This window comes from Sminthopsis crassicaudata, chromosome 3 (genome assembly GCF_048593235.1).
Source record: "Sminthopsis crassicaudata isolate SCR6 chromosome 3, ASM4859323v1, whole genome shotgun sequence".
Classification (NCBI taxonomy): domain Eukaryota; kingdom Metazoa; phylum Chordata; class Mammalia; order Dasyuromorphia; family Dasyuridae; genus Sminthopsis; species Sminthopsis crassicaudata.
In genome coordinates, this window is record NC_133619.1 from 82,824,504 (window position 1) to 82,840,547 (window position 16,044).

The following is a 16,044-nucleotide window of genomic DNA, read 5'->3' on the forward strand; positions in this document are numbered from 1 at the left end:
GAAGTGATGATCGATGGATTTTTTTTTTCTATTTCTACTTTCCCCTCAGTTCTATCACTCCAGGATAATTTTCTTGGATTATTTCTTGCATTATTATATCAAGGTTCTTTTTTTTGGTCACAACTTTTAGGTAATCCAAATATTCTTATATTTTCTTTCCTTAATCTGTAGTCTACATCTGCAGTTTTTCTTATAAGAAATTTCACATTCTATTCTGGTTTTTCATTCTTTACAATCTGTTTTGTATTTCTTGGTATTTCATAGCTCACTGGCTTTCCCTTGCCCAATTCTAATTTTCAAAGAGTTATTTCCATGTTTGAGAGACTGTATCTCCTTTTATAGTTGGATGATTTTTTTCATAATCTTGTTTTTCTTAGATGATTTTTATTTATCTATGTTTTAGTTTCTTTTTGTCTCTCAGTTATTTTTAAATTCTTTTTTGCTTCTATAAACTCTCTCTGGGCAAGGAATCATTGAATGTTATTCTTTGAGGTAGAAGAAGCTTTTTTTTTTTTTTTTTTTTTTTTTTTTTACTTTAGCATCATCCTTTGTAGATGAACTCCAGTCTTCCCTGTTTCCATAGTAAGTTTCTATGGTTGAGTTATTTTTTCCTTACCAGATCATTTTTAGAAATAAGAAATATTAGTTATACTAATCCTGGAGTGAGATATGGTGCCTCAAACCTCCATTCAACAATCCCCTCTGGCCTGGAGCCCCAGATCAAGAGCTACCTTCTCTTTCAAGTGACTGAAGCCAACAGTGTCCCTGTCCCACTGCTTTTGTACTCCTGGTGTGGTTGTTCCTTTTCACCAAGGGCTGTGTTTCAGCAGCATAACCTGGGCCTGGTGCTCCTGATTACCCAAGGCTCCTCACTCAGTCTTTCTCCTGGAGGGAGAAAGACTTGCCTCAGGATTCCCCACTTGGTGTTTCTGTAGAACTAGCAGGAGGTGTTTGCACTTCACATGGATTAATCCCCTGTCTGGAGTCTGTCTTCAGGTCATCTTGGATTGCACCAGGAGGATTTCTGTTCTGCCTCAAATCTTCTTGAGGATATGTTTGTTCATATGTCTTCCATATATGTATTCTACATTTTCCCCAACCCTAGCATAATGCTTTGTAAACAGTAGATGGTCCATAATTGCACTTGGAATTTTATTTTTCCAATTACATGTGAAAAGTTTTCAACATTCATTTTTATAAGATTTTGAGTTCCAAATTTTTTTTCTCTCCTTTCATTCCCTCCCTCTCCAAGTCAGCAAGCAATCTGATATGTTATGCATGTATAATCATTTTAAACATATTTCCATTAGTCATGTTGTTGTGAAAGAAAAATCAGAACAGAAGGGAAAAATCACACGAAAGAAAAAGCAACCAACCAAAAGTCACATATTACTTTCAAAACTATCTTGTTTGCCTATGCTTCTACTCTTTTATTGTGAATTAAAATTTTTTCAATGGCTTTATTTTCATTTATTTTTTGAGAAACAAGGCCTTTATCAGACAAACTTGCTTCAAAAAAATTTTCACATTTCTCCAACCTCTTCCCACCCTCACCATTTATTCTAGTCTCTCTTCTTGAACTCTCTCTCCTCAAAAGTGTTTTGCTTCTGACTATTCTTCCTCCTTTATAATATCCTCTTTTCTTATCCCCTTCCTCTCCTACTTTCCTGTAGGGTAAGATAGGTTTCTGGGCCTGATTGAGTGTGGTATGGCTTTATTGTTTTTTAAAAAAAAACATTAACTATCTCTCACTTCTTTTTTTTAAAAAAAACATTAACTATCTTTCACTTCTTTTTTTTCCCCTAGCCCATTCCCCCAATTAAAAACACAGAGAAAAAAAAGTGTTGTAATAAATAAGGCTTATTCAATGAAATAAATTCACACAGTGATCATGTCCAAAAAAAATGTTTTTCTGCACCTTCACTCTCTTTCAAGAGGTGTATAATATGCTTCATGCATCTTCTGATGGTATGATTTATCATCTCATAAATGAGAGTTTCTAAATTTTTCAAAGTTATTTTTCTTTATTTAATGTTTTTATTTTTCCCAGTTAAATTTAAAACAATTTTTACATTTGTTTTAAAATTTTTGAGTTCCATATTCTCTTCCTTCCTCCTCACTCCCACCTCATAAAAGCATATGGGAAGTTATGCAAAACAATTTTATAAAAGTAATGTTGTAAAAGAAAACAGATTTCCCCCCAAAAAAATTCTTCAAGAAAAATATAAGTTTTTCTTAATAATTTCTTGAAAGATGATGTCGAGGCTCTTGTTTTGATTATGACTTTCAGGTTGACAATAATTTTAAAATTATTTTTTCTGGATCCCATTTTCCAGGTCAGTTGTTTTTCCAATGAGATATACATTTTTTCTATTTTTTCACTGTATCTTGATTTCTCATGAAATCTTTAGCTTCCATTTTCTCAATTTTTAAAGAATTATTTTCCTCAGTTAGCTTTTGTGCCTCCTTTCCCATTTGGCCAAGTTTGCTTTTTAAAACATTCTTCTCTTCATTAGTTTTTTGTATTTCCATTTACACCACTCTCTTCTCTTCCTAATTTTCTCTCTATCTCTTACTTGATTTCCAAAATCCCTTTTGAGTCCTTCCATAGCCTGAGACTAACTCTTATTTTTCTTGGAGGCTTTAGATGTAGGAGCTTTATCTTTCTTATCTTCTTCTGAGTGTGTATTTTGATCTCCCTTGTCAACATCGTAACTTTTTTGGTTGTCTGCTCATTTTCCTAGCCTATTACTCAGATTTTAACTCTTTGTTAAAGTAAGGCTATTTCCAGGATGGAGGTTACCCTGTCCCAAACTTCAGGATTTTGTGAAGCTGATTTAAAGATCCTTCTAGGGACCTGACCGCAAATACTCCTTTCTTTCCTAGAACTAAGCCGTTTCCCTGCCCCATTGTAACTCATAGTTGCTAAAGCAATAGAGTTGTTCTTCAGTTTCTAGTAAAGATCCCTCCTATAAACTGAGGCCTCTGGAAGTGGCTGCTGTCACTGCAGCCCATATCCATTCCTGGTATGCTGGTTGCCCAAAGCTCTCTTGCCTTGTTGGCAAACCTTCCAAGTGTTGCCATCTCTGGACTGAGAGGTCTAGAAACAACCAGTATTGCTGCTGATCCAGAGGTCCCTAGACCTAAAATTCCTGCTTTAATGGTGCGGAGGCTGGAGCTGGGGTTGGGCTGGGACTGGGCACTGGACTCTCCCACCTTAGTACCACAAACCTTTTGTCTGACTTTATAAGTCATCTTCAACTAAAAAATATTCTGTTCAGTCTTCTTTCAGTCATTATGTTCTGAGTTATTATTTAAAGAAAATGGGAGTGGTTTGGAGAAAAGTTTGGTGAGTTTACTTCTTCACTTCACTATCTTGGCTCCATCTCTCTAAAGTTATTTTTGTCTCAATGTTGTTGACCATGTATATAAATTTTCTTTTTGGTTCTCACTTCACTGTACACCTGTTTATCCTATCCAGGATACTTTGAAATGATTTCTTCTTTTTTATTATTATACCTTTTATTTACAAAACATAAGCAGGGTTAATTTTTCAACACTAACCCTTGCAAAACCTTCTGTTCTGAATTTTCCCCTCCTTCCTCCCACTCCCTCCCCTAGATGGCAGATATTCCAATACATGTTAAAATATATGTTAAATCCAATATATGTATACATATCCATACATTATCTTGCTGCACAAGAAAAATCAGATCTAGAAAGAAAAAACAAACCTGAAAAGGAAAACAAAACTGCAAACAAACAACAACAAAAAGGGAAAATGCTATGTTGTGGTCCACATTCAGTTCCCACAGTCCTTTCTCTGGATGTAGATGGCTCTCTTCATTACTGAACAATTGGAACTGGTCTTAATCAATTCATTGTTGAAGAGAGCCACATCCATCAGAATTGATCATCGCATAGTCTTATTGTTGCCATGTACAATGATCTCCTGGTTCTGCTCATTTCACTTAGTCTCAGTTCATGTAGGTCTCTCAAAGCCTCTATGAATTCATTCTGTTGATAATTTCTTACAGAACAATTACATTCCATAGCATTCACATACCATAATTTATTCAGCCATATCTCCAACTGATGGGCATCCACTCAGTTTCCAGTTTCTAGCCACTACAAAGAGGACTGCCACAAATATTTTGCCACATGCAGGTCCCTTTTCCTCTTTTAAGCTCTCTTTGGTATATAAGCCCAGTAGAAACACTGCTGGATCAAAGCACAGTTTCATAACTTTTTGAACATAGTTTCAAATTGGTTGGATTCGTTCACAGTTCCACCAACAATGCATCAGTATCCCAGTTTTCCCACATCCCCTCCAATATTTGTCAGTATCTTTTCCTGTCATCTTAGACAATCTGAGAGGTGTGTAGCGGTATCTCAGAGTTATCTTAATTTGCATCTCTCTGATAAGTAGTGATTTGGAGCACCTTTTCATATGACTACAAATAGTTTCAATTTCTTCATCTGAAAATTGTCTGTTCATATCCTTTGAGCATTTATCAGTTGGAGAATGGCTTGAATTCTTATAAAGTTGAGCCAATTCTCTACATATTTTGGAAATGAGGTCTTTATCAGAACCTTTGACTGTAAAAATGCTTTCCCAGTTTATTGCTTCCATTCTAATCTTGTCTGTATTCATTTTGTTTATACAAAAACTTTTAAACTTAATATAATCAAAATTATCTATTTGTTATTAATAATGATCTCTAGTTCTAATTTGGTCACAAATTCCTTCCTCTTCCACAGGTCTGAGAGGTAAACTATCCTATGTTCTTTTAAATTTATTTATAATCAACAGCAAGAGATACAAAGAGAAATTCCATTCCAAACAAATGTTGAGAGTATAAAGTATTTGGGAATCCATCTACCAAAGAATAGTCAGGAATTATATGAGAAAAATTACAAAACACTTGCCAAAAAAATAAAGTCAGACTTAAATAATTGGAAAGACATTCAGTGCTCTTGGATAGGCCGAGGGAATATAATAAAGATGACAATACTCCCCAAACTAATCTATTTATTTAGTGCTATACCAATCAGACTCCCAAGAAACTATTTTAATGACCTAGAAAAAATAACAACAAAATTCTTATGGAAGAATAAAAGGTCGAGAATTGCAAGGGAACTAATGAAAAAAAAGTCAGAGGAAGGTGGTCTAAGTGTACCTGATCTAAAGCTATATTATATAGCAGCAGTCACCAAAACCATTTGGTACTGGCTAAGAAATAGAACGGTAGATCAGTGGAACAGATTAGATACAAAGGACAAAAAGGGTACATCTATAGCAATCTAATCTTTGACAAACCCAAAGATACCAACATTAGGGACAAAAATTCATTATTCGGAAAAAACTATTGGGAAAACTGGAAATTAGTATGGCAGAAATTAGATATGGATTCACACTTAACACCATATACCAAGATAAGATCAAAATGGGTCCATGATTTAGGCATAAAGAATGAGATCATAAATACATTAGAGGAACAGAGAATAGTCTACCTCTCAGACCTGTGGAGGAGGAAGGAATTTATGACCAGAGGAGAACTAGAGATCATTATTGATCACAAAATAGAAGATTTTGATTACATCAAACTAAAAAGTTTCTGTACAAACAATACTAATGCAAACAAGATTAGAAGGGAAATAACAAATTGGGAAAATATTTTTAAAAGTAAAGGTTCTGACAAAGGTCTCATTTCCAAAATATATAGAGAACTGACTCCAATTGATAAATGGTCAAGGGATATGAACAGACAATTCTCAGATGATGAAATTGAAACTATTTCCACTCATATGAAAGAGTGTTCCAAATCACTACTGATCAGAGAAATGCAAATTAAGACAACTCTGAGATACCACTACACACCTGTCAGATTGGCTAAGATAACAGGAACAAATAATGATGAATGTTGGAGGGGATGTGGGAAAACTGGGACACTGATACACTGCTGGTGGAGTTGTGAAAGAATCCAGCCATTCTGGAGAGCAATTTGGAACTATGCCCAAAAAGTTATCAAACTGTGCATACCCTTTGAACCCAGCATTGCTGTTATTAGGATTATATCCCAAAGAAATACTAAAGAGCAGAAAGGGACCTGTATGTGCCAAAATGTTTGTGGCAGCTCTTTTTGTTGTAGCTAGAAACTGGAAGTTGAATGGATGTCCATCAATTGGAGAATGGTTGGGTAAATTATGGTATATGAAGGTTATGGAATATTATTGCTCTGTAAGAAATGACCAGCAGGAGGAATACAGAGAGACTTGGAGAGACTTACATCAACTGTTGCTGAGTGAAATGAGCAGAACTAGAAGATCACTATACACTTCAACAACAATACTGTATGAGGATGTATTCTGATGGAAGTGGAAATCGTCAACATAAAGAAGATCCAACTCACTTCCAGTTGATCAATGATGGACAGAAATAACTACACCCAGAGAAGGAACACTGGGAAGTGAATGTAAATTGTTAGCACTACTGTCTATCTACCCAGGTTACTTATACCTTCAGAAGCTAATAATTAATGTGCAACAAGAAAATGGTATTTACACACATATATTGTATCTAGGTTATATTGTAACACATGTAAAATGTATGGGATTACCTGTCATCGGGGGAAGGGAGTGGAGGGAGGGAGGGAGGGGATAATTTGGAAAAATGAATAAAAAAATAAATAAATAAAATAAATTTTTAAAAAATTTATTTATAATACCATTCTTTATGCCTAGATCATGAATCCATTTTGACATTATCTTGGTATATGGTATTAAGTGTGAGTCAATGCGTAGTTTCTGCCATACTAGTTTCCAATATTCCCAGCAATTTTTGTCAAATAGTGAATTCTTAAAGCTGGGGTCTTTGGGTTTGTGAAAAACTAGATTGTTATAGTTATTGACTATTTTGTCCTATGAACTTAACTTATTCCACTGATCAACTAGTGTATTTCTTAGCCAGTACCAAATGGTTTTGATGACTGCTGCTTTATACTATAGTTTTAGATCTGGTACAGCTAGGCCACTTCATTTGCTTTTCTCTTCATTAATTCCTTTGAAATTCTTACTCTTTTGTTCTTCCAGATGAATTTTATTGTTATTTTTTCTAGGTCAGTAAAATAGTTTCTTGGGAGTTTGAGTGGTATAACACTAAATAAAAAGATTAGTTTAGAGAATATTGTCATCTTTATTATATTTGCTCAACCTATCCAAGAACATTTGATATTTTTCTTATTTGTGTGGAAAGTGTTTTGTAGTTTTGCTCATATAGTTTCTGACTTTCCCTTGGCAGATAGATTCCCAAATATTTTATACTAACAACAATTATTTTCAATGGAATTTCTCTTTGTATCTCTTGCTGTTGGATTTTGTTAATGATGTATAAAAATGCTGATGATTTATGTGGATTTATTTTGTATTCTGCAACTTTGCTAAAGTTGTGGATTATTTCTGATAATTTTTTAGTTGATTCTTTCGGGTTCTCTAAGTATACCATCATATCATCTGTAAAAGGTGATAATTTGGTTTCCTCATTACCTATTTTAATTCCTTTAATATCTTTTTCATCTCTTATTGCCAAAGCTAGTATTTCAAATATAATATTGAATAATAATGATGATAGTGGGCAGTCTTGTTTCATCTCTGATCTTATTGGGAATGGTTCTAGTTTGTTCTTATTACATATGATGCTTACTGATGGCTTTAAATAGATGCTCCTTGCTATTTTAAGGAAAAGTCCATTTATTCTTATACTCTCTGGTGTTTTTAATTGGAATGGGTGCTGGATTTTATCAAATGCTTTTTCTGAATCTATTGAGATAATCATATGGTTTTGTTAATTTGGTTATTCATATAGTCAATTATTCTAATAGTTTTCCTAATATTGAACTAGCCCTGCATTCCTGGTATAAATCCTACTTTGTTGTTGGAATACACAGGAGCTGTTGGAATATATGGGAGCCACTTCACAGTTGCTGCTGGAGATCCAACGCAGACCTGCAGAATGGATCTCCTCTTATGAGAGGATGATACAAGGAGACTGAGAGGTGGTTGCTGTTCTCTGATCTCTCTGACTAAGAGGCCATTGTGTTGTCTGACTTCTCTCTTTTTCTTTTTACCTCCAATTTATTTCATTCCCAATCCATAACACCTGTGTCAGCAAAGGCTGCTCTGCAACTCCTTTAGATGTTATGATTCACAGCAGTGGAGGCTCTCAGAGAATTGACCTGTCCCTTAACACTTGATCATAGTGTATTATCCTGGGGATGATTTTCTGTCATCTCTTTCTAAATATTTTATTTAAGATTTTTACATCAATATTCATTGGGGTATTGGTCTATAGTTGTTTTCTTCATCTGTTTTCATTCTACCTGATTTAGGTATCAGTACTATGTTTCTGTCTTTTTTCAAATAGTTTATATAGTATTGGAGTTAATTGTTCTTTCAATGTTTGGCAGAATTCACATGTAAATCCATCTGATCCTAGGGATTTTTTCTTAGGGAATTGATTATTAACTTGTTCTATTTCTTTTTCTGAAATAGGACTATTTAAGCAATTTACTTCCTCCTCTGTTAATCTGGGCAATCTATATTTTTTGTAGATATTCCTCCATTTCACTTAGGTTATCAAATTTTATAGGCGTTAAATTAGGCAAAGTAGCTCCTAATTATTGCTCTAATTTCCTCTTCATTGGTGGAAAGTTCTCTTGTTTCATTTTTGAGACTAACAATTTGATTTCCCGTTTTCCTTTTTCTAATCAAAATTACTAAAGGTTATCTATTTTGTTGTTTTTCTCATAAAACAAACTCTTAGTTGTATTTATTAACTCAATAATTTTTTTAGTTTCAATTTTATTAATCCCTTTTATTTTTAGAATTTCAAGTTTGGTATTTGATTGGGGGGTTTTAATTTGCTCTTTTTCTAGTTTTTTTAGTTGCAAGTCCAATTCATTGACCTTTTCTTTCTCTATTTTATGCAAGTAAGCATCTAGAGATATAAAATTTCCCCTTATTACCACTTTGACTGCATCCTACAAATTTTGGTATGTTGTCTCATTATTGTTATTCTCTTGGACGAAATTATTAATTATATCTATGACTTGCTATTTCACCCATTCATTCTTTAGGATGAGATTGTTTAGTTTTTAATTACATTTTGGTCTGTTTTCCCCTGGCTTTTTATTGAATGTAATTTTTATTGCATCATGATCTGAAAAAAATGTGTTTACTATTTCTGCCTTTCTGCATTTGATTTTGAGGTTTTTATGACCTAATATGTGGTCAGTTTTTGTATAGAGGCTCTATGAACTGTTGAGAAGAATGTATACTCCTTTCTGTCTCCATTCAATTTTCTCCAAAGATTTATCATATCTAACTTTTCTAGTATTCTATTTACCTCTTTAACTTCTTTCTTATTTATTTTGTGGTTTGAGTTATCTAGTTCTGAGAGAGCAAGGTTGAGATCTTCCACTATTATAGTTTTGCTGTCTATTTCTTCTTGCAGCTCTCTTAACTTCTCCTTTAGGAATTTCCATGTTATACCACTTGGTGCATATACATTTAGTATTGATATTATTTCATTATCTATGGTATCCTTTAGCAAGATATCGTTTTCTTCCTTATCTCTTTTAATTAGATCACTTTTTGCTTTTGCTTGATCTGAGATCAGGATGGCTACTCCTGCTTATACTTCAGATGAAGTATAATAGATTATGCTCCAGCCTTTTCCCTTTACTCTGTAGGTATCACTCTGCTTAAAATGTGTTTCTTGTAAATAATATATTGTGGGATTCTGGCTTTTAATCCAGTCTGCTATCTGCTTCTGCTTTCTGAGAGAGTTCACCTCATTCATATTTATGATTAAAACTACTAATTCTTTATTTCCTGCCATCTTATTATCCTTAGATTCCTTTCCTTTTCCCCTTTCCCTCCTCCCCAGTATTTAACTTACAAGCACTGCTTATCTCAATCAGCCCTTCCCCTTTAGAATCCCTCCCCATTTCTTGTAACTTTCCCCTAGTTTTTCAGTTTTCCCTCCTATTTAGCCTACCCTTTCCTTTTTTCACCTTTCCCTTCCCACTTTTCTATAAAATGAGAGAAGTTTCTCTGTAAACCAAATATGTCTAATATTTTCTCTTTGAGCCAAAAATTTGATGAGGGTAAGATTCATACAATGTCCATCACCCTCCCTTCCTTCCCTCAATTATAATAGGTTTTCTTTGCCTCTTTGTGAGCTGTAATTTCCCTCATTTTACCTCCACGTTTCCCTTTTTCTGGTACAATCCTCTTTACACTTCTAGTTCCTTTTTAAAACAGTAAAATCAAATTATACATGCACTCTCTATGTATATACCATAACAGAAATACAGTTCTCAAAAGTTCTTTTTACCTTTTTATGCTTCTTTTGAGTCCTATATTTGGAGGTTAATTTTTTTTTTAATTTAGCTCTGGTCTTTTCATCAGAAATACATGGAATTCACCTGTTTCATTAAATGCCCATCTTCTTCCCTGGAAGAAAATGCTCAGTTTAAAAAGGTAGGGTTTTTTGGCTGCAATTCAAGTTCACTTTTGGCTGCAATCCAAGTTCCTTTGCCTTTCAGAATATCAGATTCCAAGCCCTTTTATCCTTTAATGTGGAAGCTGCTAGATCCTGAGTGATCCTTACTGCGGCTCCTCAGTATTTGCATTGTTTCTTTCTGGCTACTTGTAATATTTTTTCCTTGGTCCAAAATAGTTCTAAAATTTAGCCATGATATTCCTTGGAGTTTTAATTTTGGGGTCTCTTTCAAGAGGTGTTTGGTGAATTCTTTCAATGGCTATTTTACCTTCTGATTCTATGACATCCCAGAAGTTCTCTTTGATGATTTCCTGAAAAATACTGTCTAAGCTCTTTTTTTTCATCATGGTTTTCAGGAAGTCCAATAATCCTTAGATAGTCTCTCCTAGATATATTTTCCAGGTCAGTTGTTTTCCCAAGTAAGTAATTTACATTTTTTTTCTATTTTTTTCATTTTTTTGGTTTTGCTTGACTGCTTGATGTCTCATCGAGTCATTCATTTCCATTTGTTCAGTTCTGATTTTTAGTGAATTATTTTCTTCATTTACTTTTTTTGCTTCTTTTTGTATTTGAACAATTAAGTTTTTAAATGAGTTGTTTTGTTCTATGGATTTTTTTTTCCATTTCACAAATTTTGTTTTTTAAAGAGTTATTTTCTTTTTCCACTTTACAAATTCTGTTTTCCAGGGAGTTGTTTTCTATTTCCACTTTATTGAATCTATCTTTTAATGAGCTTTATGCCTTTTCCAAACCCTCTTGCAGGGTTTTCCTTTCCTTTCCCCATTTTTCTTCTAGCTCTCTTTTGAAATCCTTTTAAATTTCTTCTAGGAGAGCCTTGTGTTATGGGGACCAGGTTATATCATCCTATGCTTCATCTAGAGACAATCTGCTTTTTGTCTCCTCAGGATTTGAAATCCTGGTGCTGAGTAAGTGTGGCCAGATATTGTCCGATTCTTGTGTTTCAGCATTCACTCTTTACCTTTTGTGTTTGTGTTGGATGTTTTATAACTTGTCTGCTGATCTAATGGCTTGCAACCAGGGCAGAGTAGCCAACACTGTGATAGAATCCTCCCCCTATATTCTCCATCTTGCGGAATCTGCATAACCTCGGGGAGACCACACGCTCCCCTGAGTCTCCACAGCATGGGCTGGCCTTCATGCCCTGCCTGCCTGCACCTGGCCACCACTACCACCCCACAACCCCCGCACCCAACCAAAACAGACCTTTTCTAATGATCTTTGAAATTATCTTCTGCTGTTAATTTGTTGCACTCCCAATATTCATGGATTCTACCAGTTTAGAACTAATTCAGAGGCTGATTTTAGAAATTAGTTAAGGGTCCAGGGAAAAGTTCAAAAAGAAGTGTGTGTTCTCTCTGCCATCTTTGGAAATGATTTCTTATGGAGAAATAATATTCTGTTACATTCAGATATCATAATTTGTTCATTCCTCAATTAATGGAGACCTTTTATTGTAGATCATAGGAATTTTCTTCTCTTTATCAGGATCAGGAAGTTATATTTTGCTTGGGATTATTCCTTTGCTAGTATCATACTCTTCTTAATCTTTCCTCCATTTTCCTTTTTTCTAGTTTCTTTGTAATCAAGATCTTTTTTATTATCATTTTCAATCATCAATCATTCATTTTTTACTCTTGTCTTCCCATACACATACCCCCCCTGAATAATAAACAGCAACAACAGCAACAAAACCCCTCAATTCCTGGATTATATATATATACCCAGTGAAGCAAAACACTCTTATTTTGGTTACTTTCAAAATGAATTTCTTATTTTGCCAATTAGTCCATCATGAGGGTGGGCAGTGTTCTTCTATCAGTCCTCTCTCTGGAATCAAAGTTGATCAGAATTCATAAGTCTTTCAAAAAAAAATTTTGTTTTGATTTTTACAATATTTTGTTTATATCATAAATTATTATTACTCTGTTTATTTTACTCTCTATCATTTTATATGAATCTCCCAGGTTTCTTTGAAATTGTTATTCCCCTCATTTCTTACAGCACAATAGTATTACAAAATATTCATATACCACAATTTGTTCAACTAGTCCCCACTGATGAACATTCCCTTAGTTTCCAGTTTTTTCTATCATTCAAAAAGAATTGCTATAAATATTTTGTATATATAGGACTTTCTCCCCTTTCTTTGATTTCTTTGAGATATAATAGACCCTAGTAGTCATATAATTGAGTAAAAGGACATCCACATAAATTTTACATTAATATTTGTGTGATTTATTTGACAGCATTGATGTGGATTTTATTACAGTCTGCTCTTTCAGGCCAGTATTTATACTGCTAATAAATCTACATCCCAATGATGTAAATGAAAACACTAACACTTTGAATACTTGTTTAAAAACAAAACAAAACAAGTATTAGTCCCATAATTTCCACACAATTAAGGCAGATTGGAGCAGCTAGGTGGAGTAATGTGTAGAGCACCAGCCCTGAAGTCAGGAGAACCTGAGTTCCTCAGACACATAACCAAGAAAACAATTAAGGCAGATTATTGTGTACTTTTAAAAAAAAGTTCCCAAATGACCATCATTGTTAATGATCATTCATTCACTTTTCCATAGTTAATTGAAGACTTATTTTTTATTATAGAAATTCATTCAAAAGTAATATCTCTTTTTAAATCTGTGGACATTGCCAGTTATAATTAAGATCCCATCTGGGTAAAAAAATCTTTTCCTCACCCTATAGCAAGATAAAGTAAAGAGTGATACTATACACAAATTAGAAGGATAGAAGGATTAGAACAACAAAGGATAATCTACTTCCCAGATCTGTGGAGAAGGAAGGAATTTATGGCCAAAGAAGAATTAGAATGCATTATGAAATACAAAATGAATAATTTTGATTATATTAAATTAAAAAAGTTTTGTACAAACAAAACCAATGCAGAGAATATTAGAAGGGAAACAGGAAACTGGAGGAACTTTTTTTACATTCAAGGGTTCTGATAAAGAGCTCATTTCTAAAATAGAGAATTGACTCAAATTTATAAGAATACAAGCCATTCTCCAATTTATAAATGATCAAAGGATATGGATAGATAATTTTCAAATGAAGAAATCAAAACCATTTCTAGTCATATGAAAAAATGCTCTAAATTACTATTGATTAGACAAATGCAAATTAAGACAACTTTGAGGTAGAACTACACACCTCTCAGATTGGCTTAGATGACAGGAAAAGATAATGATAATGTTGGCAAGAATGTGGGAAAACTGGGACACTAATACATTGTTGGTGGAATTGTGAACTGATCCAACCAATTTGGAGAGCAATTTGGAACTATACCCAAAGGGCTATTAAACCGTGAATATTGTTCACATCAGTGTTTCTACTGGGCATATATCCCAAAGATATCATAAAAAAGGGGAAAGGATCCATATGTGCAAAAATGTTTGTTGTAGCAGTACTTTTTGTAGTGGCAAGGAACTGGAAACTGATTGGATGCTCTGGAGGCTCATCAGTTGGAGAATAATTGAAGAAGTTTATAGTATATGAATGTTATAGAATATTATTGTTCTATATGAAATGATTAGCAAGATGATCTCAGAAAGGCTTGAAGAGACTTACATGAACCGATGCTAAATGAAATGAGTAGAACCACAAGAACATTGTAACACAACAAAAACAAGATTATACCATGATCAGTTATGACAGACATGGTTCTTTTCAAACATGAGGTGATTCAGGCTAGTTCAGATAGACTTGTAATAGAGCCATCTGCACCCAGAGAGAGGATTATGGGAACTAAGTGTGCATCACAATAATAGTATTTTCACCTTTTTTGCTGTTGTTTGCTTGCTTTTGTTTTCTTTCTCACTTTTTTTCCTTTTTGATCTGACTTTTGTGCAGCATGATAAATGTGGAAATGTTTAGAAGAATTGTACATGTTTGACATATATTGAATTATTTGCTGTCTAAGGGAGGGCCCTGTTGAGAGGGAAAGAAGGGAGAAAAAATTGGAATACAAGATTATGCAAGGGTGAATGTTGAAAACTATCTTTGCATATATTTTGAAAATAAAAAGCTATTATTTAAAAAATAAATTTCAAGATGAAATAGTCCAAAAAAAAAAAAAAAGAATGTCTTTTTCTTCACCCAACAGGAATTTGTTGATCTTAAGGAATGAAGAGCTTTTCCAAGAAAGGAGCAAGAGAGAAATCCAGAAAGATTCTTTTGTCTTTCAAGACTTACTTACTGACAGTGAAAATTTGGATCCAGAACAAGAAAGTTGAAAATCTCCTAGTACCTGGAAAATTCATGTGAAGTTCCTCTCAGGATTGCCTGAGATTTGTTCAGGTCTATGGAGTACCATATTTTTGCTTTAGTTTTCACAACTTCACTTTATTCAGAGTTGTTGGAAACATAAATATTATTGAGCCAAGATTTTCTTTCCCCATCCAACCCATTTTGAGATAATCTATTAACTGTTGATTTGATTCTCTTGAGTATGGCTGAACATTTTGATGAAGAAAACACAAGGAACATTTTTCCTTAATCAAAATTTACACACAATCTTTCATTCTGTCCTTACTTATTACACCAGATGAGGAGCTCTCCTTAAGTCCATTCTGTTGCTAAAAAAAAAATCAAATGTGTGATTGATTATATCTTCCAAAATTATAAAATGTTAGAGCTGGCAGGAGTCTATTTTGTGCTCCTCATTTTCCAGATGAAGAGAATGAAGCCCAAAAAACTTAGCCAAAATAACACAATCAAATAATGGTAAAGCCAGATTTAGGAGAAATCCCATTTCCAAGTAGACTGTTCTTATGACAATGCCATAATTTATAAATTTTATATCAAAAATGGATCCTTGGATATAGTTCAAAAGATGCTGAAGGAAGGGCCAGATAACCTGAGCTTATAATTCTGATGCTGTTGGTAACTTAGCAGATCACTTTGGGGAAATCATCTGAACTTTTCTCTATTCCCAAGTTATCAATGGAATGTAGGTCTTGAACAAGATGATCTCTAGGGTCCCTTTAAGTTCTGAGATTCTCTCGATTGACCCCAACATTCTATAAAACTATGGCTTGGAAAAAAATTTGTGGTTTCTGTCATCATCTATTATCCAGGAATTTATGACTTGGGAAAAATAATTAGCAGATTGAATCAGGAAATTTTGATGATAGAAATACTCTACTTAATTGAAGAAAAATCTCAATGGATTAGATGCTTCTGGTATCTACTATATAGTATGGTATCATACAATCTATGGTATCTACTACTTACTTCCATCTCCCTGGTTATAACTTTATACCTGAGCTTTTAGGTTTAAAAAAAAAAACACCTTGATAAATATGATGAATTCTTAAAAGTTAATTCAATCCTTTTCCACTAAGCATGTACCATATCCCAGATCTACCCAGTACTAAGAATTCAGAGATAAAAAAAAAAAAAGAAAATAGCTCCTGTTCTCAAGGAGTTTACATTCT

At 33.7% G+C, this 16,044-nt stretch overlaps 1 protein-coding gene across 10 annotated transcripts in view; it reads left to right on the plus strand.

The window, feature by feature from the left end:
• Positions 1-15,246, plus strand: part of FLACC1 (flagellum associated containing coiled-coil domains 1) — a 52,809-nt gene extending 37,563 nt beyond the window's left edge. For 7 of the 10 annotated variants that reach the window (XM_074299063.1, XM_074299058.1, XM_074299061.1 and 4 more), the window contains one exon: positions 14,712-15,246. In XM_074299063.1, the coding sequence (XP_074155164.1) occupies positions 14,712-14,841 (130 nt within the window). In that variant the 3' untranslated portion in view covers positions 14,842-15,246. Of the gene's footprint in view, positions 1-7,946; positions 8,055-14,711 lie in introns of all 10 variants that reach the window. The other 3 variants (XM_074299064.1, XM_074299059.1, XM_074299060.1) reach the window with 1 other exon arrangement.
• The last annotated feature ends 798 nt before the right edge of the window (positions 15,247-16,044 follow it).